This window comes from Centropristis striata, chromosome 2 (assembly GCF_030273125.1).
Source record: "Centropristis striata isolate RG_2023a ecotype Rhode Island chromosome 2, C.striata_1.0, whole genome shotgun sequence".
NCBI lineage: Eukaryota > Metazoa > Chordata > Actinopteri > Perciformes > Serranidae > Centropristis > Centropristis striata.
The window spans coordinates 631,147-654,973 of record NC_081518.1 but is presented as its reverse complement, the minus strand read 5'-3'; the positions used below and the strand labels follow the sequence as shown (position 1 = coordinate 654,973).

General features: G+C 40.9%; 1 protein-coding gene across 2 annotated transcripts; it reads left to right on the top strand.

Annotated features, from left to right (window-relative positions):
* Positions 1-1,008: 1,008 nt before the first annotated feature.
* On the top strand, positions 1,009-22,560 carry LOC131990905 (rho family-interacting cell polarization regulator 1-like). Of its 2 annotated transcripts, XM_059356131.1 has the most exons (16): positions 1,009-1,140; positions 8,412-8,498; positions 8,985-9,121; positions 10,060-10,138; positions 10,251-10,274; positions 10,383-10,436; positions 11,183-11,332; positions 11,906-11,969; positions 12,052-12,095; positions 12,752-12,877; positions 14,284-14,432; positions 14,509-14,617; positions 18,863-19,510; positions 19,870-20,204; positions 20,889-20,982; positions 21,071-22,560. In XM_059356131.1, the coding sequence occupies exons 3-16, from the start codon at positions 9,030-9,032 to the stop codon at positions 21,224-21,226; spliced, it is 2,124 nt and encodes a 707-aa protein (XP_059212114.1). In that variant the 5' UTR covers positions 1,009-1,140; positions 8,412-8,498; positions 8,985-9,029; the 3' UTR covers positions 21,227-22,560. The 2 variants fall into 2 exon arrangements, with proteins under 2 accessions (XP_059212114.1, XP_059212121.1); XM_059356138.1 differs by lacking the exon at positions 8,412-8,498 and having other exon boundaries at positions 1,017-1,140.
* The last annotated feature ends 1,267 nt before the right edge of the window (positions 22,561-23,827 follow it).

Below are 23,827 nucleotides of genomic sequence, written 5' to 3'. Positions count from 1 at the left end.
TTGAGTATTTCCATTTTATGTAACTTTATACTTCTACTTCACTACATTTAGAGGTAAATATTAAACTTTTTACTCCACTACATTTAGCTGACAAGCATCAATACAAATAATTTAATAATATATTTATAATATATAAAACAATCTGAGTGGGTTCATTCTGCATAACGAGTACTTTTACTTTTGATACTTTAAGTACATTTTGATACTGATACTTTTGTACTTTTACTTCAGTAAGTTGTGAATGCAGGACTTTTACTGTAGTGGAGTCATTCCACAGTGTGTATTAGTACTTTTACTGCAGTAAATAAAGGATCTGAATACTTCTAGACCAGTTCTACTGTGGGGGCCCAGGAGGGGCCAGTGTTTAATCAGAGGGGCTCATTAAAAACAGCAAAGATGATATTTAAGCATTCAAAACCTTTATTTTAGTTTATGTAAAAATCTAATTTAAGTATATTTGAAGATACAAATACACTGATTAAGACAATGAGACTTAACAACAATAACAACTACTTTTGTTCGACAATGACATTTCTAATTTTTGTGCACAAGTACTTTTTTTTATTTTGAAAGTGCAGTACAGTGAGAATGATCTTGTTTTATATACACAAGCTTTTATTGCACAATTCAACTATTATACAATGTACACATGCTGGGTTCATTTAGTGTACAATGAGATATTGATTGAACAAAAAATAGGTAAGAATTGTTCCGTCGTTCATCGTTAGAAATTGATCTTTTTATTATTAATTTGACTGTGTAGAACCACCACTGTTCTTCCACCACTGATTATCTGTAATTATTTTCAGGTTTTCAACAATATGAGCTTAAATGCCTCGTTTATGCCCAATAAAAGCCACTGAATAAATATCTTTCTCTATATTTTGTATCTCAGGTCGAGCAGAGTGTGGAAGCACGTCATCTTGATCCAATATCTTAATGTAATAGTGTGTGGGAGCTTTTATTCTGAAAACCTCCAACCGGAAACGGGTTTTGGTCATTGCTGCTAGTTTCACTGTGGACACAAAAAACTGCGAAATCCAGGAGGGACAGCGCCCAGAATAACTGTAAACTGTGATCCGGAGCATCGGGGGACATGAGGCCCGGGTCCTGGTCCTGGTCCTGGTCTCTCAAACACAGGTAGGACCTCAAGCTTTTATCTCCCAGAAACCAGAACCCAGAAACCAGGACCCTGTTGGGTTTTTCTCTCCGTCAGTCCGCCTCAAGTTCTCCTGATGTTGTCGACATTAAATCCGCCAGCTGGACCAGATCCTCCCGATCCGCTGGTTTCCTGCTGGATCCTGCTGGTTTCTGCTGGTTTGGGGGTTTATTGTGAGTTTGGGGGGACTTCGGGGTCCTGGGGGTCCTTAAGGGGACGGATTGGACTTTTTGTGGCCTGTAATGAGCTCCGGGTCTGGCTGGTTGTGGGGGGGTCTGAGCGGATACTAAATCTGGCAGTAGACCCGGTCCCCTAAAGGATCTGGTGGATCTGGTGGATCTGTTGATCCGACTCCTGGCCTGCTGCTGTTCCACTAATCCACTAATCTGGACTAGAGGTGGCCCGTTTCTCTGTAACACCATTACTCCTCTTCCTCCTCCTCTTCCTCCTCCTCTTCCTCCCCAAACACCGTGAGACCCATAGAGATCTATGGTGAGAGCTCAGGGATCCAGTGATCAGTGTGTTAGTGGATCAGCTGATCAACAGGATTATGATCATGACTAATCTCTGACGTCACATTCACACTTTCTTTTCCTCATTTTCTCTCATTTTATAACTTGTTTCTTCAGGAGGAATTCCTCCTGTTGCTCCTCAAACATTTCCTCTTTTTTTTTCTCTCTTTTTGTTCCTTTGAAGACATTTTGACACTTTGAGTCCTCAAAGAGGATTTATTCACTTTATGAATCCTAAGAGAAAAACATGATTTATGACTAAAACAACAACCTGGTTTCTCCTCCAGGATCCTGGACTTCATCAGGACTTAGACTTCACAAGTCCTATAATAAGACCTTTATTATATAGGTCTTATTATAGGACATATATAGGTCTTATTATAGGACATATATAGGTCTTATTATAGGACTTATATAGGTCTTATTATAGGACATATATAGGTCTTATTATAGGGCATATATAGGTCTTATTATAGGACATATATAGGTCTTATTATAGGGCATATATAGGTCTTATTATAGGACTTATATAGGTCTTATTATAGGACTTATATAGGTCTTATTATAGGACATATATAGGTCTTATTATAGGACTTATATAGGTCTTATTATAGGACATATATAGGTCTTATTATAGGGCATATATAGGTCTTATTATAGGACATATATAGGTCTTATTATAGGACATATATAGGTCTTATTATATGATATATATAGGTCTTATTATAGGACATATATAGGTCTTATTATAGGACATATATAGGTCTTATTATAGGACATATATAGGTCTTATTATAGGACATATATAGGTCTTATTATAGGACATATATAGGTCTTATTATAGGGCATATATAGGTCTTATTATAGGACATATATAGGTCTTATTATAGGACATATATAGGTCTTATTATATGATATATATAGGTCTTATTATAGGACATATATAGGTCTTATTATAGGGCATATATAGGTCTTATTATAGGACATATATAGGTCTTATTATAGGGCATATATAGGTCTTATTATAGGGCATATATAGGTCTTATTATAGGGCATATATAGGTCTTATTATAGGACTTATATAGGTCTTATTATAGGACATATATAGGTCTTATTATAGGACATATATAGGTCTTATTATAGGACATATATAGGTCTAATTATAGGACATATATAGGTCTTATTATAGGACATATATAGGTCTTATTATAGGACATATATAGGTCTTATTATAGGACATATATAGGTCTTATTATAGGACATATATAGGTCTAATTATAGGACATATATAGGTCTAATTATAGGACATATATAGGTCTTATTATAGGACATATATAGGTCTTATTATAGGACATATATAGGTCTAATTATAGGACATATATAGGTCTTATTATAGGATATATATAGGTCTTATTATAGGACTTATATAGGTCTGATTATAGGACATATATAGGTCTTATTATAGGACATATATAGGTCTTATTATAGGACATATATAGGTCTGATTATAGGACATATATAGGTCTTATTATAGGACATATATAGGTCTGATTATAGGACATATATAGGTCTTATTATAGGACATATATAGGTCTTATTATAGGATATTAGTTGTGAGTGATGTTAGTGCTGACACATAAATAATTCATCAGAAGAATATTAATCACCAGAAACCTAAATAACTGACTAATATCTTGGGATGTTTATCAAAGATTCTTTCTGTCTTGGATGTGAGACTTTAAATGATTTATGCCAGTTTATGTTTCTATATCTGACTCTCGTCTATTTACCTTTTGAAATGTATTTACTTTATGACAAATTATAGACTAAACAATCAATTAATTTATTAAAAATAGTCATTAGTCACAGCCCTAAACAGTGATTTGTCAAAAGAAACTGATGACTAACTAATCTTTGATTATAGGTAGGGCTGGGCGATATATCAAAAGAAAGATATTTGGATATATTTTTAAATGTGATAAGGAATTAGACCATATCACATATATGGATACAGCTGTGACCCTTGATCCAAACAGTAGAAATATGAAGTAGCATTAAAAAAAACAACACATAAATACTGAGAACAACAACAAGAATGAAACATGTAACAAGTATACAAAAATAACAATACATAAAAATTAATAAACTATGAAACGAGAAAATAATATCAATGTAGAATATTTCTAAAGCTTGATTTTGGAAAGCACTTGGTTTTATGAGTGTGTTTAAGTGAAACCAGAGTCAAATTTATTTTTATTTAAGATATTTTTTATTTAAATATGCACTTTATGGAGCTTTGATTTATAAAAAGGTTCTCCTGTTGTTCTACAGTATTTATGTTCACTATAATAAACGGTTTCTATAAAACTACTGGTGACATGTCAGATTGACTTTGACTGAACATTTGCTCTCACTTTGAGATAAAAATATCAGGATATATATCGTATATTCATATTCAGCCTGAATATATCAGGATATGACTTTTGGCCCTAATTATAGATTAATCTGATGATTATTTTCTTAATTAAAGCTTTCATCATTTGGACTTCAGCAGCCAAGGTAATGTCCTGCCAAAGATATTCAGTGTAATATGATATTAAATAAACAGGAAATCTCCATAATTGAGAAGCTGAAAACTTCATCTTTTACACCCAAAATTACTTCAACTACAGAATCTATTTGCAAAATATTAGATTGTTAGTCAATCAGCAAATCGTTGCAGCTTGAGTAGGTTTTTGTATCTTTTCTTATGAACTTTTAACAACTTTTTGGACAATTCATAATAAAAAAAGTGCTTGAAAATAGTCACTAGCAGCAGTTTCATTCAGTGATTGATAATCTGTGAAGTAACTAGTTGTAACTGGAGGAGGAGGAGGAGGAGGAGGAGGAGGAGGAGGAGGAGGAGGAGGAGGAGGAGGAGGAGGAGGAGGAGGAGCTGCATGTGCTTGTGATTGTGAAGGAGCACCAGCAGCTTTCTAGAGTCTTGTGAGGTGAAGAACAGTGTCCTCTTTGTTCCTGTGCTGGAGGACAGATTAATCCACTTAATGATCTCTAATGTTCGGCCGCGGATAAAAGCACTTCTGACCCACAGAAAGGAAACTCACAATTATCAATATTACCAGAGTCTGCTGAGTGTGTTAATGTGTGTATTATCATGATGACTTTGCCCTTTGACCCCAGGCTTTAGACCGACCCGGGTCCTGCTGGTTCTCTGGCTGAGATGTGGCTCTTGTTTCTCTGGTTGGGCACTTTTTCTGTTCCGTGTTCTCACCCTGACCACCTCCTGTTAATCCTCCCAGATTAGTGGTTTAACGGGACCCTGATCCAGGTCCTGGCTGCGTTAGGGGGACACAGACAGACAGCAGGGAGCAAACAGATTATTATTATTCTCATCAGCAGGGTTTCCCTAACGAGCCTCTCATCATGTAAAACTATAATCTCTGTGTTTATTTACAACACGTGGAACATTTGATTTAATCTGCTATAATAGGACTCATTTATGATAAGACTCATTTATTATAGGACTCATTTATAATAGGACTCATTTATAATAAGACTCATTTATAATAGGACTCATTTATTATAGGACTCATTTATAATAAGACTCATTTCTAGTAGGACTCATTTATTATAGGACTCATTTATAATAAGACTCATTTCTAGTAGGACTCATTTATTATAGCCCTGTTTCCTTTAGGGTAAAGAGTGTACACCGGGATAGTCTCAGGCCACGCCCTCTCTAAAGTTAGCCTGTTAGCACATACACACTGTTCTGCTACAGAGCTAACTGTTAGCCTGTTAGCACATACACACTGTACTGCTACAGAGCTAACTGTTAGCCTGTTAGCACATACACACTGTACTGCTACAGAGCTAGCTGTTAGCCTGTTAGCACATACACACTGTACTGCTACAGAGCTAACTGTTAGCCTGTTAGCACATTCACACTGTACTGCTACAGAGCTAACTGTTAGCCTGTTAGCACATACACACTGTACTGCTACAGAGCTAACTGTTAGCCTGTTAGCACATACACACTGTACTGCTACAGAGCTAACTGTTAGCCTGTTAGCAAGTTGCAGACTGGACGCTAAGGGGTTAACATCCCCTCCGGCTCTGCAGCTGGGAGAGACTGCTGCAGGAGGACTGAGCCGCTTCGACTTGTTCTTACTCTTCTTAACGAGCCTCTGGCCCCCGCGGCTCGTTAAAAAGAGCCTCTGGCCCCCGCGGCTCGTTAAGAAGAGTAAGAACGAGTCTCCAAAAGTCTCCAATAACACCAGAAAAAGTTGTTGGAATTAACGCCAGTCACTTTTTTGAAAAATAGTCTCTAAGAGGGTCTGAAAAGTCACTAAATATAGCAACAAAGCCGCTAAATTGGCAACACAAACTAGTTGCTTCACCAGCCTTTACAAGTTTCGTGTGTGTTGTTGTGGCGTCCAGTTCTACGTCACATCCTGCTCAGTGTTCTATCCAATCAGCAACCAGGCTGTTTTCAGGGGAGAAAAGAGACCCTGCTCTTCTACGGGGACTAAAGAAGTCCTGATAAAAGACCGCTAGGACGGCTTGTATTCAGATTAGAGGTATTCAGAGGAAATAGGACACATTTCTAGTAGGACTCTTTTATAATAGGACTCATTTATAAAAGGACTGTTTCCCTCTTTTCTCTGGCGGTTAGGGTTAGAGACAATGGGGGACGCCATCACAGATCCCAGGTGTTAATGTGGGTTTGTCTCCTGGTTGACAGCTTTAGTTTGGTTTAAGTCTCTAATCTGTTTTGTGAGTAGATTATGTGATGGAGGACCCTCTGGCTGCTGCTGGTCTCTAGTTCATCAGATCATCATGGAACAGAAACAGGAAACACTCTCAGCTCACACAAGGTTTGGTTTTATACTCAGACTTCTCTGTAGAGTTTCCTGTTAGAGTCAGCCATGAGACTTCCTGTTCTGGTGTTGGATGGACGGGGGAGGAGAAGGAGGAGGGGAGGAGGGCAGGAAGAGGAGGAGGGGAGGAGAAGAAGGGGAGGAAGGAGAGGAGGAGGAGAAGGGGAGGAAGGAGAAAGAGAGGAAGGGGAAGCAGACTGTCGTCTAGAGCTGATAGACTGATTCAGGTTTCTGTGACCGAAGCTGGTTTCAGAGGGGAAATACATCGATATGGTGGCCGATATAGTACACAGTAGAGTCTGTATAGTAGGATATAGTACACAGTAGAGTCTATATAGTAGGATATAGTACATAGTAGTCTATATAGTAGGATATAGTACATAGTAGAGTCTATATAGTAGGATATAGTACATAGTAGAGTCTATATAGTAGGATATAGTACATAGTAGAGTCTATATAGTAGGATATAGTACATAGTAGTCTATATAGTAGGATATAGTACATAGTAGAGTCTATATAGTAGGATATAGTACATAGTAGAGTCTATATAGTAGGATATAGTACATAGTAGAGTCTATATAGTAGGATATAGTACATAGTAGAGTCTGTATAGTAGGATATAGTACATAGTAGAGTCTACATAGTAGGATATAGTACATAGTAGAGTCTATATAGGAGGATATAGTACATAGTAGAGTCTATATAGTAGGATATAGTACATAGTAGAGTCTGTATAGTAGGATATAGTACATAGTAGAGTCTGTATAGTAGGATATAGTACATAGTAGAGTCTGTATAGTAGGATATAGTACATAATAGAGTCTATATAGTAGTATATAGTACATAGTAGAGTCTGTATAGTAGGATATAGTACATAGTAGAGTCTGTATAGTAGGATATAGTACATAGTAGAGTCTGTATAGTAGGATATAGTACATAGTAGATTCTATATAGTAGGATATAGTACATAGTAGAGTCTGTATAGTAGGATATAGTACATAGTAGATTCTATATAGTAGGATATAGTACATAGTAGAGTCTGTATAGTAGGATATAGTACATAGTAGAGTCTGTATAGTAGGATATAGTACATAGTAGATTCTATATAGTAGGATATAGTACATAGTAGAGTCTGTATAGTAGGATATAGTACAAAGTAGAGTCTGTATAGTAGGATATAGTACATAGTAGAGTCTATATAGTAGGATATAGTACATAGTAGAGTCTGTATAGTAGGATATAGTACATAGTAGAGTCTGTATAGTAGGGCTGGGGGCGATATGGAAGAAAAAGTCATATAAAGTGTTGGTATCATTCTCCAGATATATCTGTCAGGCCTGATATCAGCTGATGGTATCATCAGAGGATATATCTGTCTAGTGTTGGTATCGTTAGGCTGATATATCTGTCTAGTGTTGGTATCGTTAGGCTGATATATCTGTCAGGCTCTAGTGTCATTAGACAAATGTATCTGTTGGTCTAGTGTTGATATCATTCTCCAGATATATCTGTCAGGCCTGATATCGGCTGATGGTGTCATAAGTGTATGTATCTGTCTAGTGATGGTGTCATTAGAGGATATATCAGTCTCGTGTCGGTGGTCTCTGTCTCTCAGCAGAACAAATCTCCAGACAGGAAGAGACAGACAGTTTCTGTCTCTGTTTCCTCCACTGACCTCTAATCATCACAATCCTTCATAATCACAGACTGCAGAACAGAACAGTCAGTCAGTCAGTCAGTCAGATAATCACAGACTGCAGACAGTCAGTCAGTCAGTCAGTCAGGTGTGAGGTAACAGGGACGTGTCTGTCTCTAATGTCTCCTGTCTGTCTCTCTCTGTCTGTCTGTTTGTGTTTCCAGGACATGTCCTCTGGTCTGTTAGAGCCACAGAGCCACCATGAGTCTCCAGACCTGCTGCAGTACTGACCGTCTCTCTCTCCTCAGCAGGTCTGTCTGTCTGTCTGTCTGTCTGTCTGTCTGTCTGTCTGTCTGTCTGTCTGCCTGTCTGTCTGCACTGATAAAAAGGTGTTTAAAACCAGATCAAACAGTAAATCTGCTGCATGGACAGATAATTTACCTTGACAAGATTTATTACATTAAGATTATTAAATCTAGAAATAAGCATGTTGAACACTTAAAACAAGAAATTAACTCTTAAAACAAGATAAATGATCTAACACTTCTAAATCTAAAGTTTTTTTTATCTTGGTAAGAACCAAATAATCATCAGGTCACTCTGCTCGGGCCAGTTCATCACTGCTGGCAGCTTTACTTTATCTGGTTTTAAGAGTTCATGAATCAGTTTTTAGACTAAACACCTTGTTATCAGAGTGTCCTGCTGCTCTCCATGAAGCTGATAGAACTTGAAGGTTTATCTCTGTGTTCTCCATGCAGCTGATAGAACCCTGAAGGTTTATCTCTGTTCTCTCTCAGCTCTGTTTGATCCCAGAGAACCAACGTGCCTTGTAAGGAAGCAGGATGTTCACAGGCTCCACCAAGCTGCCGCCCACCAAAACCCCTCAGCCCGAGAGGCTGGACGAGGTCTACGCTGCTCTACGCCGAGGCCTGCAGTCAGTAACACACACTGCTTCTGCTTCTGTTAGCCACTAGACAGAAATACAGTCATATATACAGTATATATACTGTATATATACTGTATATATAGTTTATTAGTATCAGTGGCAGGGAGATTATTCATCCACAGCAGAGGTGGAATGGAACCAAGTAGATTTACTCTAGTACTGTATTAAAGTACTACAGGTACTGTATTAAAGTACTACAGGTACTGTATTAAAGTACAACTTTGAGATACTTTTCTTGAGTATTTTCACATCATGTAACTTTATACTTTTACTAAACTACATTTTAGAGGCAAATATGATACGCATGTTTAGAAATTGAACCACATAACAGTACATTAAATAGAGCCTTGAGAAAATTAAAACGCTGCTTACATAAACACATCAATAATAATAATAATAATCTAATAATATATTTAGAATATATAAAACAATCTGAGTGGATCCAGTAAGTCAGTCAGTACATTTTGAATGCAGGACTTTAACTTGTAGTAAAAGTAATGCCACAAACTAAAAAAGCAAAACAAAAAAAAATTATAATAATAGTAATAATTTCAAACAACAGAATTAAGAAAAAATAAAATTAAATACATAGATACAAATAAAAAATAAACCAAACAAAATGTATAAATATCATACCATCACCTATAGTAATTCTGTAATCTTTATTTTCTTTATATATATATATATATATATATATATATATCATTTTTTATTTTATTCTGTAAACTGTATTTTTCATAGTAATAATTTAGATGTGATGATAAAGGCTTCAAGGTTATAGAACCTTGAAAGAACTTTAATTAAAAAGCTGAACAAACCCTGAAAATCACTGAATTGATAAATGAATTTTAAATGTGAGAACAAGGAGCTGATGTTGTTGTTGTTGTTAATGATGTTGTTGTTGTTGTTGTTGTTGTTGTGGTCAGGTCGTACCTGCAGGTCCACCAGCTGGAGCTGGACAGTCTGGGTCAGCAGACCAGAGAGAACAAGAGGAACGGCCGTCTGGTGAGAGTCTTTATTCATCTTTATTAATGTTTATTCTGTTTGTTGATGTTTGTTGATGTTGTCTTTGTGATGCTAAAGGTTCATGTTGTTGTTGTTGTTGTTTCCTCTGCAGGGCTCTCTGTACGAGCTCGACAAGGTGAGTTTCATTCACACCTGCTGACTGCAGCACATAGAAACTGATGCAACAGAGACTCTTTGTGTATTTCAACTCTTAAAACAATGATTTGTTTTTTTGTTTCTGCAGCAAGTAAAAGCCATCGAGAGGTTTATGAGACGTCTGGAGTTCCACCTCAGCAAGGTCTGTGTTTATCTTTGAGAAATTATATATATATATATATATATATATATAATTGTGTGCAATATTATTAATAATGTTCAACATTAGCCATGTCAATATTTTATGTATTTAATGTATGTATACAATGTCTTGTTTTACATTTTTATATGCAAATTAGCTAAGTTTAAGTATCGTTTGTAACTAACTAATGTGTTTACTAATTAAGTTTGTACCTAATATAACTATATAACTATATAACTATAAATGTATATATATATATATATATATATATAACTCAGCTAATTTGCATATAAAAATGTAAAACAAGACATTGTATACATACATTATTAATAATATTTATAGGATTTTGTTTTGCACAGATGTTGCACATTAGTGAAATTAGATTGTTGCATGTTGTAATATGTATATATATATATATATATAATACATAAATAAATAAAAAATATATAGAGCAAAGGATATGCACAGTATAGTATAAAAGGGTATAAAAACAGATGTATGAAATACTTTCTATGTAAGTGTTGTTATATAATATTATATATTATATAATTATATAATATATATGAAAGCATTTATTTATATATATATATACTTTATACACAGACAGTATCCAGGTGATAATGTAACGTTCTACAGGTGGAGGAGCTGTATGATGCGTACTGTATCCAGGTGATAATGTAACGTTCTGCAGGTGGAGGAGCTGTATGATGCGTACTGTATCCAGGTGATAATGTAACGTTCTACAGGTGGAGGAGCTGTATGATGCGTACTGTATCCAGCGGCGGCTGCGTGACGGAGCCAGTAAGATGGTTGCAGCCTTTAACTCGGCCAGCGGCAGCAGAGAAGCTCGGGAGAGTCTGAGTGAAGCTAACAAAGGCTACAGAGAATGTACCGAGGTCAGTGAGGTCAACAGGTCCTGACTCGTTCATGTTCTAGTGACTCGTTCATGTTCTAGTGTCTGACTCGTTCATGTTCTAGTGACTCGTTCATGTTCTAGGTCCTGACTCGTTCATGTTCTACTGCCTGACTCGTTCATGTTCTAGTGACTCATTCATGTTCTAGTGTCTGACTCGTTCATGTTCTACTGCCTGACTCGTTCATGTTCTAGTGACTCATTCATGTTCTAGTGTCTGACTCGTTCATGTTCTAGTGCCTGACTCGTTCATGTTCTAGTGACTCGTTCATGTTCTAGTGTCTGACTCGTTCATGTTCTAGTGTCTGACTCGTTCATGTTCTAGGTCCTGACTCGTTCATGTTCTAGTGCCTGACTCGTTCATGTTCTACTGCCTGACTCGTTCATGTTCTAGTGACTCGTTCATGTTCTAGTGTCTGACTCGTTCATGTTCTAGTGCCTGACTCGTTCATGTTCTAGTGTCTGACTCGTTCATGTTCTAGTGACTCGTTCATGTTCTAGGTCCTGACTCGTTCATGTTCTAGTGCCTGACTCGTTCGTGTCCTTGTGTCTGCAGCACATGTGTTCTCTGGAGAGTGAGTTGGAGAGTCAGATGGGAGAGTTTCATGTGAAGATGAAGGGTGAGTCATCTTCTACCACTTCCTGTTTCCTGCGCTGCATTAGTCCACTTCTCATTTCTCTGATCCGTCTCGCTTCTTACAGGACTCGCTGGCTTCGCACGGCTGTGTGCTGGTGACCAGTACGAGGTGAGAAACACACACACACACACACACACACACACGCACACACACACACACACACACACACACACATCTGAAACACACACACACCAGAAACACACACCAGAAACCAAGGTTATAATAGTTCTGGATTTTTCATTAGTTTTAGTTTTAATTTCGTTGTGATTTTTTGTTTTCAAATCCAGTTAGTTTAATGAGTTTTTAGAGTGAGATGGCTAGTTTTAATTTGTTTTTGTTTTTTGGAAAATGCTTAGTTTTAGTTATGTCATAGTTAAGTCATAAAACCAGATAGATGAAATAGATTTCATATCAACCAAAAAGGTTTACGGATGAAAAAAGTTGACAAAGACCAAAACGAAGGACATTTTCACTATAATTTTAGTTAGTTTTAGTTAGTTTAGTAACCACAAAATAGTTTCAGTTAGTAATCGTTTTTATTTTTATTTCAGTTAACGAAAATGTTTTTTTGAATTCTAGTTTTCGTTATTTCGTTAGTTTTCGTTAACTATAATAACCTTGCCAGAAACACACACATCTGAAACACAGTCTCTGATCCGGTCCTGATCCGGTCTCTGTCCTGGTTCTGATCCCGGTCTCTGTCCCGGTCCTGTCCTGGTCTCTGTCCCGGTCCTGATCCGGTCTCTGTCCTGGTCCTGGTCCAGGTCCTGATGCGTTACGGCCGGCAGCGCTGGAGGCTGCGTGGTCGGGTGGAGGTCAGCAACAAGCAGCTGTGGGACGGAGAAGAGAACGTCTTCCTGCCTCTGGTCACTGAGCTGCTGTCAATCAAGGTACACACATCACTTCTTAACCCTCTCAACCTGTTTCAGGAAGGCTTTTATACTGTTTTTACATTTTACTCCCTGTGGCCTTCTATTTCACTACAATATATTATACTATATATATATATATATATACAACATATAAGTCCTGCAGCTCTATAGAATCAACAGTCACGGCTAGTATGATTAACTAAAAAATGTCTTTTGTGCAGAATGATCCATTTATAATGACATAAATCATAAAAAAATTCAAAAAAGCAAGTTGAATTTTTCTGACAAATTATTTTTTTAGAAATTGGAATAAAATTTATATATACAACTCTTATCCAAGAACCCTCAAGTGTCACGAATATTGGAAAAAACAGCCTCTCCTGTCCTCTCCTCTCTGCTCTGTGTAAACAGCCTCTCCTGTCCTCTCCTCTCTGCTCTGTGTAAACAGCCTCTCCTGTCCTCTCCTCTCTGCTCTGTGTAAACAGCCTCTCCTGTCCTCTCCCCTCTGCTCTGTGTAAACAGCCTCTCCTGTCTTCTCCTCTCTGCTCTGTGTAAACAGCCTCTCCTGTCCTCTCCTCTCTGCTCTGTGTAAACAGCCTCTCCTGTCCTCTCCCCTCTGCTCTGTGTAAACAGCCTCTCCTGTCCTCTCCTCTCTGCTCTGTGTAAACAGCCTCTCCTGTCCTCTCCCCTCTGCTCTGTGTAAACAGCCTCTCCTGTCCTCTCCTCTCTGCTCTGTGTAAACAGCCTCTCCTGTCCTCTCCTCTCTGCTCTGTGTAAACAGCCTCTCCTGTCCTCTCCTCTCTGCTCTGTGTAAACAGCCTCTCCTGTCTTCTCCTCTCTGCTCTGTGTAAACAGCCTCTCCTGTCCTCTCCTCTCTGCTCTGTGTAAACAGCCTCTCCTGTCCTCTCCTCTCTGCTCTGTGTAAACAGCCTCTCCTGTCTTCTCCTCTCTGCTCTTTGTAAACAGCCTCTCCTGTCCTCTCCTCTCTGCTCTGTGTAAACAGCCTCTCCTGTCCTCTCCTCTCTGCTCTGTGTAAACAGCCTCTCCTGTCCTCTCCTCTCAGCTCTGTGTAAACAGCCTCTCCTGTCCTCTCCTCTCAGCTCTGTGTAAACAGATTCTCAGTAGAATCAATCATGTCTTCAGTGTCTCTGAGGAGAATTTAGTGTTTTTTAACCTAAAACCACACAAACACTATGAAAGTTTAATGGATATGTTAATGTCAATAAAGACATGAAATATTGTTCACTAGGTGAAGCACATTATGTTTTTCTCTAGTTGGGATCACATTTTTATGACAAATTAATGCAGAAAATACTTTTGACACTGTATTGTCAGGAAAAAGACACGTAATATCATTATTATTATTACTATATTAGATCAGATGCTTTCTGCCTCTGCTCATCTCTCTGTTTCTGGTTGCCAAGGTGACGGAGCTGAAGAGCCTGGCCAATCACGTGGTGGTGGGCAGCGTGTCCTGTGAGATGCTGGACCTGTTCTGCCCGCTGCCCCAGACGCTCGCCGTGGACATCAACGACCTCGGGACAGTGAAGCTCAACCTGGAGGTCACCTGGAGGTAAAAACCTCTCCGGGCTCCTGTTGTGATCTCAGGTTTATGTTCTTTGTCCTCATCTCTTTCTGTTCTGTTTCAGTCCGTTCGATAAGGACGACCAGACGTGCTCCACCAGTACCGTCTCCAAACGGCTGCTGTCCAATCAGAGCCCTCCGGACACGCCCTCCATGCGGGAACAGGTCTTCTATGTGAGTCACATTTAGAGGAAACCATCCATCACACACAGCTTTCATAAACCACCAGCTAAAACGCTGACAAAGCTAAACAAAGCGCTAATAAAGTGGCACCCGGTGTGGTAATCTGCTGCTTCAGGTCTGACAGGTTGTAACCAGTCAAAGTTAAAGTAGTTTTGGATTTTTCATTAGTTTTAGTTTTAATTTCGTTATGATTTTTTGTTTCCAAATTCAGTCAGTTTTAATGAGTTTTTGGAGTGAGTTTGCTAGTTTTAATTCGTTTTTATTTTTTGGAAAATGTTTAGTTTTAGTTTAGTTTTTATTAGTTGTAGCTGTTTGGTAATGGGGTATTTGTTGGGTCCAGATTCAATAAGGTCACAATAAATGTTTCCTTTAATTCCTTTGTCTGATCCATCTCAGCCCCAATAAGTTTATTAAGTCATAAAACCAGATAGATACATACATAGTCTACATGTCTACAGGTCTACAGGCCTTAATGCATTGAGTTGCTGCCATGTGATTGGCTGATTAGATATTTGCATTAAGCAGTTAAACAGGTGTACCTAATAAAGTGGCCAGTGAGTGTAATTTGTATTCAGGGTTTGTAAACAATATTTTTCTTTACATTCATACAGTGTTCATTTTATCTCTCTCATGGCTGTTATTACTGTCGTTTCATTGGCTTGTTCTATTTCAGCTGCTCCCCCATTGTTGTGTGTGTAGACGTAGCTGTGGTGTGTGTGACGGTGTCCACAGAGTGTGTGTGAGGCCGTGTGGTGGTGGAGGAGGTGGAGGCAGCGCCGTGCCTGATGCTAGCAGGATGAATGATAGCGGTAGCAGAATGAATGATAGCGGTAGCAGGATGGATGGTAGCGTTAGCAGCACGTACGAGCGGAGCTGTGGTCCTTGTAGCTGTTTAATAGTGGTTGAGTAGAGTCCAATATGTCCCTCCTCTTCCTCACCTCGATGAAGAGCGTGCCTCGAGGCAGACAGAGCCGCACGCTGGTGGAGGCGTTCCACGGCGTGGTGGGCGGCAGGACGGCGTCCTTACGCTGTCAACTCAGACGTACGACAGCCAGAGTCTCCTCCGTCCAGTCGGTGTGTCTGTAGCTCTAGTTATAGACAGATAATAATAATATAGTCTAGAGACAGATAATAACTGATAATAACTGATAATAATAGATGATAATAAGTCCACAGATAGATGATAACTGATCGTAATAGATTATATCATTATTAGCATTTAAAACATGATAGAAACAGAAAGTGATTGTGTTTGATTTGAATCTGAAATGAAGAATCAAAGATATTTTTGTTAGTGTCAGAAAACATCGATATACTACAGAATCATGATATTATATTTTGTGATACTGTTTAAATTCTCAAAAACACTGTATAATTCTTTTTTAAATATATATATTTTTATTAAACAGAGTGCCCTTATATTCTTAGAAAGAAAAGCAAAATAATAATAATAAAAGATAAAATCATGTGGACCCGCCAGGTGCACCACCTGCAGAGTTAGGCCTAAGGGTCGGGTGCGTAGTGAGCCGGGCAGCAGGTGAAGGAGGGTACCTGGGCGTGCTGACCCCTGACCCCTGACCCCCGGCTCCAGCAGCTCTGGGGGTCGTGGAACGTCACCTCACTGGCGGGGAAGAAGCCCGAGCTTGTGCAGGAGGTGGAGCGTTACCAGCTAGAAATAGTTGGGCTCACCTCCACACATAGCCTGGGCTCTGGAACCAAACTCCTGGAGAGAGGCTGGACTCTCTCCTGTTGTTGCCCAGGGTGAGAGGCTGTGCAACTCCTTAATCCAGCCAACACGTCCTCTGTGGAGGAGGCAGAGTCTGAAGACTCGGGGGACGACTCATCAATATCCCTGGCAGAGGTCGCCGAGGGAGTTAAAAAGCTACCCGGCGGCAAGGCGCCAGGGTTGGATGAGATTCTCCCTGAGATGCTGAAGGCTCTGGACTCTGTTGGGCTGTCATGGTTGACACGCCTCTTCAGTGTCGCGTGGAGGTCTGGGACAGTGCCAGTGGAGTGGCAGACCGGGGTGGTGGTTCCCATTTTCAAAAAGGGACCGGAGGGTGTGTTCCAATTACCGTGGAATCACACTGCCCAGCCTCCCTGGGAAAGTCTACTCCAGGGTGCTGAAAGGAGGCTCCGGCCGATTGTCGAACCTCAGATTCAGGAGGAACAATGCGGCTTCCGTCCTGGCCGTGGAACAACGGACCAGCTCTTCACCCTCCGAGACTTCTGGAGGGGTCATGGGAGTTTGCTCATCCAGTCCACATGTGTTTTGTGGACTTGGAGAAGGCTTATGACCATGTCCCTCGGGGAGTCTTGTGGGGGGTACTGGGGGAATATGGGGTACCGGGCTCGTTGCTACGAGCTATCCGGTCCCTGTATAACCAAAGTGAGAGCTGTGTCCACATACTCGGCACAACGTCAAACACGTTCCCAGTGGGTGTTGGCCTCCGCCAGGGTTGCCCCTTGTCTCCGATTCTGTTTGTGGTCTTCATGGATAGGATCTCAAGGAGCAGCCGGGGGGAGGAAGGAATCCGGGTTGGTGGCCTTAGAATTACATCTCTGCTTTTTGCAGATGATGTGGTTCTTTTGCACACACTGGGGCGGTTTGCAGCCGAGTGCAAAGTGGTTGGGATGAGAGTCAGCACCTCCAAGTCTGAGGCCATGGTTCTCTGCCGGAAAACGGTGGACTGCCCCCTCTGGGTGGAGAGAGGTACTGCCTCCTCTGGGTGGAGAGAGGTACTGCCCCCTCTGGGTGGGGAGATGTACTGCCCCCTCTGGGTGGAGAGAGGTACTGCCCCCTCTGGGTGGAGAGAGGTACTTCCTCCTCTGGGTGGAGAGAGGTACTGCCCCCTCTGGGTGGAGAGAGATACTGCCTCCTCTGGGTGGAAACAGGTACTGTCCCCTCTGGGTGGAGAGAGGTACTGCCCCCTCTGGGTGGGGAGATGTACTTCCCCCTCTGGGTGGAGAGAGGTACTGCCCCCTCTGGGTGGAGAGAGGTACTGCCCCCTCTGGGTGGAGAGAGGTACTGCCTCCTCTGGGTGGAGAGAGGTACTGGCCCCTCTGGGTGGAGACAGGTACTGCCCCCTCTGGGTGGAGACAGGCACTGCCCCCTCTGGGTGGAGAGAGGTACTGCCTCCTCTGGGTGGAGACAGGTACTGCCCCCTCTGGGTGGAGACAGGTACTGCCTCCTCTGGGTGGAGAGAGGTACTGCCCCTTCTGGGTGGAGACAGGTACTGCCCCTCTAGGTGGAGAGAGGTACTGCCTCAAGAGAAGGAGTTCCAGTATCTGGGGGTCTTGTTCAGCAGTGAGGGTAGAACGGAGCGTGAGATGGACAGGCGGTTTGGTGCAGCGTCAGCAGTGATGCGGGTGTTGTACCGGACCGTCGTGGTGAAGAAGGAGCTGAGCCTGAAGGCAAAGCTCTCGATTTACCGCTCCATCAACGTTCCAACCCTCACCTATGGTCATGAGCTTTGGGTAGTGACCCAAAGAACGAGATCTTGGATACAAGCGGCTGAAATGAGTTTCCTCAGTAGGGTGGCTGGGCTCAGCCTTAGAGATAGGGGGAGGAGCTCAGACATCCGGAGGGAGCTCGGAGTAGAGCCGCTGCTCCTTCTCCTCTAAAGTAGCCAGCTGAGGAGGTTTGGGCATCTGGTAAGGATCCTCCCGGGCGCCTCCCGTTAGAGGAGTTCCAGGTCCAACTGGTAGGAGGCCCCGGGGAAGACCCAGAACACGGTGGAGGGATTATATCTCTCTCCTGGCCTGGGAACGCCTCGGGGTCCAGGAGGAGCTGGACGTGGCTGGGGAGAGGGACGCCTGGAAGGCCCTGCTTAGCCTGCTGCCCCCGCGACCCGGCCCCAGATAAGCGGACGAAAATGGATGGATGGAATAATAAAAGATGCTGGGCATAATTTATTTTTTTATACATAGATTTTTTTAAATACATTTTTTAACATTACTAAAAGAAAAGTAAAGTCCCTTTACATTCAATCTGAAAAGATTCACATAATACAATATAAAATTAAATAAAAAATATTAATAATATTATTAATAATTCCATTCTTCCCTTACATTCTTTGCAATAATTTAAAAAAATAACAATTAAGGGTTAAAATGCAAATAAATAAATAAATAAAAATAATAATCATTGCAAAAATGCTGGGCTTGTTTTATTTTTATTTTTTATAGATAGATTTGTTGAAACTAATGAAGTTCTCCGTCTGGTTTCCTGTCCAGTCTCTGCTGAAGCGTCAGGGCGAGCTGGAGAACGGGACGGTCTGGTCCAACTCCTCCGAGTCCTCCGACGACTCGTCCAGTCCGGCGTTAGCTCACCACGCCCAGCGGCTGGCGGCCTCCAACCTGCCGCCGCCGCTCAGCGCCCCGCACAAGTCCAGCGCCTCCACGCCGTCGCTGTCCTCCAACCAGGAGGAGGACGAGACCGAAGCCGGGGAGGTCTTCAGCCAGCCGGACACCGTGCCCAACGGACACCTGCAGACCTCCGACGGCCCCGACTGTCCCGCCGCCGACAGGGCGTCCGTCCAATCGGCCGACAGAGCGTCCATCCAATCAGCCGACCTCTCTGGTCCCTCAGCAGACCGGAGCGCCTCCTCTGCTCCTCCTGAGGAGACGCAGGACTCGTCTCAGAGTGGCGTCCAACCAGCTTGTGTCTCAGCGGCCGAGGTCAAAGACTCGGAGGACTCGTCGGCGTCGGCGGGACGAACTGAAGCAGAGACGAAGGACGAGACGACTGGAGAGAGACAGGAAGACGCCTCAGAGACACTCAGAGAGACAGGCAGAGAGACAGACAGAGAGACAGACAGGGAGACAGACAGAGAGACAGACAGAGAGACACTCCAGACCGTCCAGGAGACAAAACCAACAACGGTGAGATCTGTCTGTCTGTCTCTGTCTCTCTATGCGTCTGTCTCTCTCTCCGTCTGTCTGTCTCTCTCTGTCTGTCTGCCTGTCTGTCTCTGTCTGTCTCTCTATCTGTCTGTCTCTCTCTCTATCTGTCTGTCTGTCTCTCTCTCTGTCTGTCTGTCTGTCTGTCTGTCTGTCTCTCTGCCTGTCTGTCTGTCTGTGTCTCTATCCGTCTGTCTGTCTGTCTGTCTGTCTGTCTCTCTCTCTCTCTCCGTCTCTCTCTCTATCTGTCTGCCTGTCTGTCTCCCTGTCTGTCTCTCTCCCTGTCTGTCTGTCTGTCTGTCTGTCTGTCTGATATCTAACCTGTCTCTGTGTCTCTTCAGGTTCCGTTCCCGTCCTCTTCCAGTTTTAATCTGGAGGTGGAGACGGCCCTCGAGAGCTTTGACTTCCTGAACTGCTCCGACCTCGAGGAGGACGAGGAGGAGGAGCAGCAGGGAGAGGAAGGAGCAAAGGAGAAGGAGGAGGAGGTGCAGGAGGAGAAGGACGAGGAGAAGAAAGAGGAGGAGAAGGACGAGGAGAAAGAGAAAGAGAAAGAGGAGAAAGAAAATAAGGAAGAGAAAGAGGAGGAGAAGGAGAAGGAGGATGGGGAACATGAAGAGAACCAAATCACAGTGGAGGAGGAGGAGAAGGAGGAGGAGAAGTTTTACTCTGGAGGAAGGTCAGTGTTCTAATGAACCTCCTGTAGAAATGAGACACTCAAAATAATGACTATATCCATATTTTGAGGATTTATTTATTAAATTATGTTCAAAACATCCAGATGTTTTCATACATCATTTAATAAATAAACAAAGAAACCATTTATCGTATAAATAAACTGTAAAAACTGGCTTTTTATTGTCACAATTTAAACTTTTGGACAGTTGAATGGATCAAAGTTTTTATTAGAAAAAGTAACCAAAACGAAGCTTAAAATGTTGATATTTCTGTCAAAATCACTTTATTCTACATGTCTCATTTAAAACATCACCAAAAATAAACCGTTAGTAATAACAAGATGCTGTTAAAAACATTAAATTCTCCTCAGAGACACTGTGAAGACTATTTACACAGAGCAGAGGGGAGAGGACAGGAGAGGCTGTTTACACAGAGCAGAGAGGAGAGGACAGGAGAGGCTGTTTACACAGAGCAGTTGACAAAAGTTGACAAAGACGAAAACGAAGGACATTTTCACCATAATTTTAGTTAGTTTTGGAACCACAAAATACAGTTTCAGTTAGTTATCTTTTTTTTTTTAAAACTTGTTACTTTTATTTCAGTTAACGAAAATGTTTAGTTATAGTTTTGGTTATTTCGTTAGTTTTCGTTAGTTTTCATGAACTATAATAACTTTGCTGTGCAGCGATGAAGACGAGGAGGCGGACGGTCTGAACATCCTGATGGAAGCTCCAGAAGGATTCAGGAACTCAGATGAAGATCGTTTCTCTGAATCTCGGGTAATTAAATCATCTGATTAATCACGTTTTAAAACAAGTTGGTGAGTTTTTTAAATTTTCATGTTAACCCATACTATTGTTTTTAAAGGAGTCCAGTGTGGCTGACGTTCAGGATTTGTGTCAGATGGAAATGCCCGAGGAGGAGCAGGAGGAGAAGGAGGAGAAGGGGGAGCAGGAGGAGCATGAGGAGCAGGAGGAGAAGGGGGAGGAGCACGGTGAGAGGAGTTTAATTCATGTTGTTTGAGACAAAGATCAGCTCGTGTTTTGTTAGTTTTCTAATTCTGTTGTTTTCTTTTGTACATTTTTGAGTTATAATATTTGAAGTTAGACTATCGAGTGAACTTATGACACTTAATAGGTTCATATTTTAACACATTTAAATTTAAGAATGTTAATATGTTTTATTCTGTTTCTTGTTTAATAATTGCGTACTGTCGCTTTAAGAGAGCGCACCGTCATGCATTCTGCTTTGTCAAAACTTAAGAACTTTCTAACTGAGAGCCAAATAATCTGAGGAGTCTCACCGTCTCCTGTTTGTGATGTTTCAGGAGAGCAGAAGTCCCTCGCTGATGAGGAGGAGAAGGAGCAGGAGGAGCAGGAGAAGGAGCAGAAGGAGGAGAAGGAGCAGAAGGAGGAGCAGGAGGAGGAGGCCACCACTGTCTCCTAACGCCACCAGAGGAACGTCACTAAACCATTCCTCCCACTCTGACCTGCTCCACCTCCTCCCTGCTCCTCCATGTTCCTCCTCCCTGCTCCTCCTGTCAGACGTCTGGAGGAGGTTCCACTAACTGCTCAGACAAACAGACTCCTCCTCTCCGGCTGAGAGTTTGTGCACATATCTGCCTTCTTCTGTTCTGACGGAGAACGATAAACCTCCAGGTTCCTCCTCCTCCTCCTCCTGCTCCTCCTCCTGCTCCTCCTCCTGCTCCTGCTCCTCCTCCCCGGGACAGACAGACACCTCCCTCTGTCCTCCTCCTGTTGCCTGGTTACAGTGGGACTCCACATCGTTTACACTTTCATCAAACTGTTCCTGTCATGTGAAAAGTTTTCATGTCCAAAACATTTCAGGAGCAGCAGAAAGAAAGCGGCCTTGTTTCAGTGCTTTTTTTTTTTTTTTAGTAATCTAATAATTTTTTTAATGGTTTTATAAGTTCAAGTTGATGGATTTGTTTTAAGCTACAGAGACGCAAACAATCACTGACTGAGTTGCATCACAAGGTTTTCTAAACTATCAGTATTTGTGGATTTGAGAGAAAAAAACACAAAAAAACGCCACTTTTAATGATCAGTGTTAATCAGTTCAGAGCTGTTAGACTGTCAGAGGTTCATCATGTTTGTCTGCAGATTTGATCATCATCAACAGGAAACAACAACAACAACAACAACAACAACAGGAGCTTTCTCATTTTTAGGCGTAAGAGACGGTGAAACCATAGAGATCTATGAGAACGGCTATATGGCTCCAGTGTCGCCCACTAAAATCATCATATTTTAAGGTGCATGTAGCATTTAAATAATCATAGTTTTATTAATTTTGAACAGATTTTCAAACAGTTTGGTTTGTTATAAACCTCAGAGTTGTAGTTATGTTCCTGCATACTCAAGAATAATTTTGATACATTTTTATATAAATTATTCTTGAGTATGCAGCAACATAACCACAACTCTGAGGTTTATAACAAACCAAACTGTTTGAAAATGAGTTTAACCCTATAAAGCCTGAACCATGAAATAATTGCCAGAAAATTCAATTTTTTTTAAAACCGAGTGCTTATTAACTTGCTGACGAATTTAAAAAAATAAATAAATTGCATATATGAATTCTAATTTGTATCATATTTGATACATCAGGTCTTTTTGTGCAATTTGTTGCTCACAGTTTGTTTTTCTCGAACTAACAAAAACATCAAACAACAACATTTTTAACTTTTCCTTTTTCCTCAAACATGCACAATACATATTTTTTCCATATAACACAACATCATACATCTGCTGATATGAAGTTTTTTAATGCAGCAATGACTGATCCACTCGTGGAACCTGCATATCATTTTTGCTACATCTGGTATTTTTGTGCAATTTGTTGCTCAGTTTGTTTATCTTCAACACATGTTTACATCAGGTTTTTGATGATGTAGAGGTCTCAAAAATTACTGTATCTAATATGATACACTTGGCTTTATAGGGTTAAAATGAATCAATCTGTGTTATTTAAATGCTCCATGAACCTGATAGACTGTTATTAGTGTGTGAGGCGTCTGTGAGCCATCTAGTGTTGAAATATATATTTCTATATATCTATGGGTGAAACACACACAGTAACATTAGGAGTGAATCTGAAACCTTTAGAGTTAGTGGTCAGATGGTCTGCAGTGTAACTATATTTAAGGTGCATGTGTTCTGCAGCCTGTCTGTCTGCAGCCTGTCTGTCTGTCTGCAGAGACGCTCCATCACCTGTAACTGCACCGAGTGTTTCAGCCTGCAGGTGGCGCTAGAGTCCGTCAGCATCAAGCTTTTATCTTTTAGTTCTTCAAAGAAAAGCCTCGTCATTCAGAAAGTGCCTCAGAGACGCAGAGAGAGAAGAAGAAGAAGGTTGAAACGCCACAACAGAGAAAGAGAACAGTGTTTATTTTCTGAATTACTTTAAGAGAGTGCACAATAAGAGATATTTACTGTTTCATATAAAGAATTGTATATGTCTTGAAATGTTCAAATGTTTATGTTGAGAAATGTTTAAACTTTATAAAAGGTTTCTTTAAAATTAACTCGTCTGTTGGTGTGTTCAATAAACATCTCTCATTATGACTATATTATAATTATATATTATATAATATTATAATTATAT

Bases quoted from the DNA above. Each gene is read 5' to 3' on its own strand.
- LOC131990905 (XM_059356131.1), top strand. From the start codon at position 9,030: ATGTTCACAGGCTCCACCAAGCTGCCGCCCACCAAAACCCCTCAGCCC. The intron at 19,511-19,869 runs GTGAGATCTGTC...GTGTCTCTTCAG, and splicing joins AGGAGACAAAACCAACAACG to GTTCCGTTCCCGTCCTCTTC. The intron at 20,205-20,888 runs GTCAGTGTTCTA...TTTGCTGTGCAG, and splicing joins AAGTTTTACTCTGGAGGAAG to CGATGAAGACGAGGAGGCGG.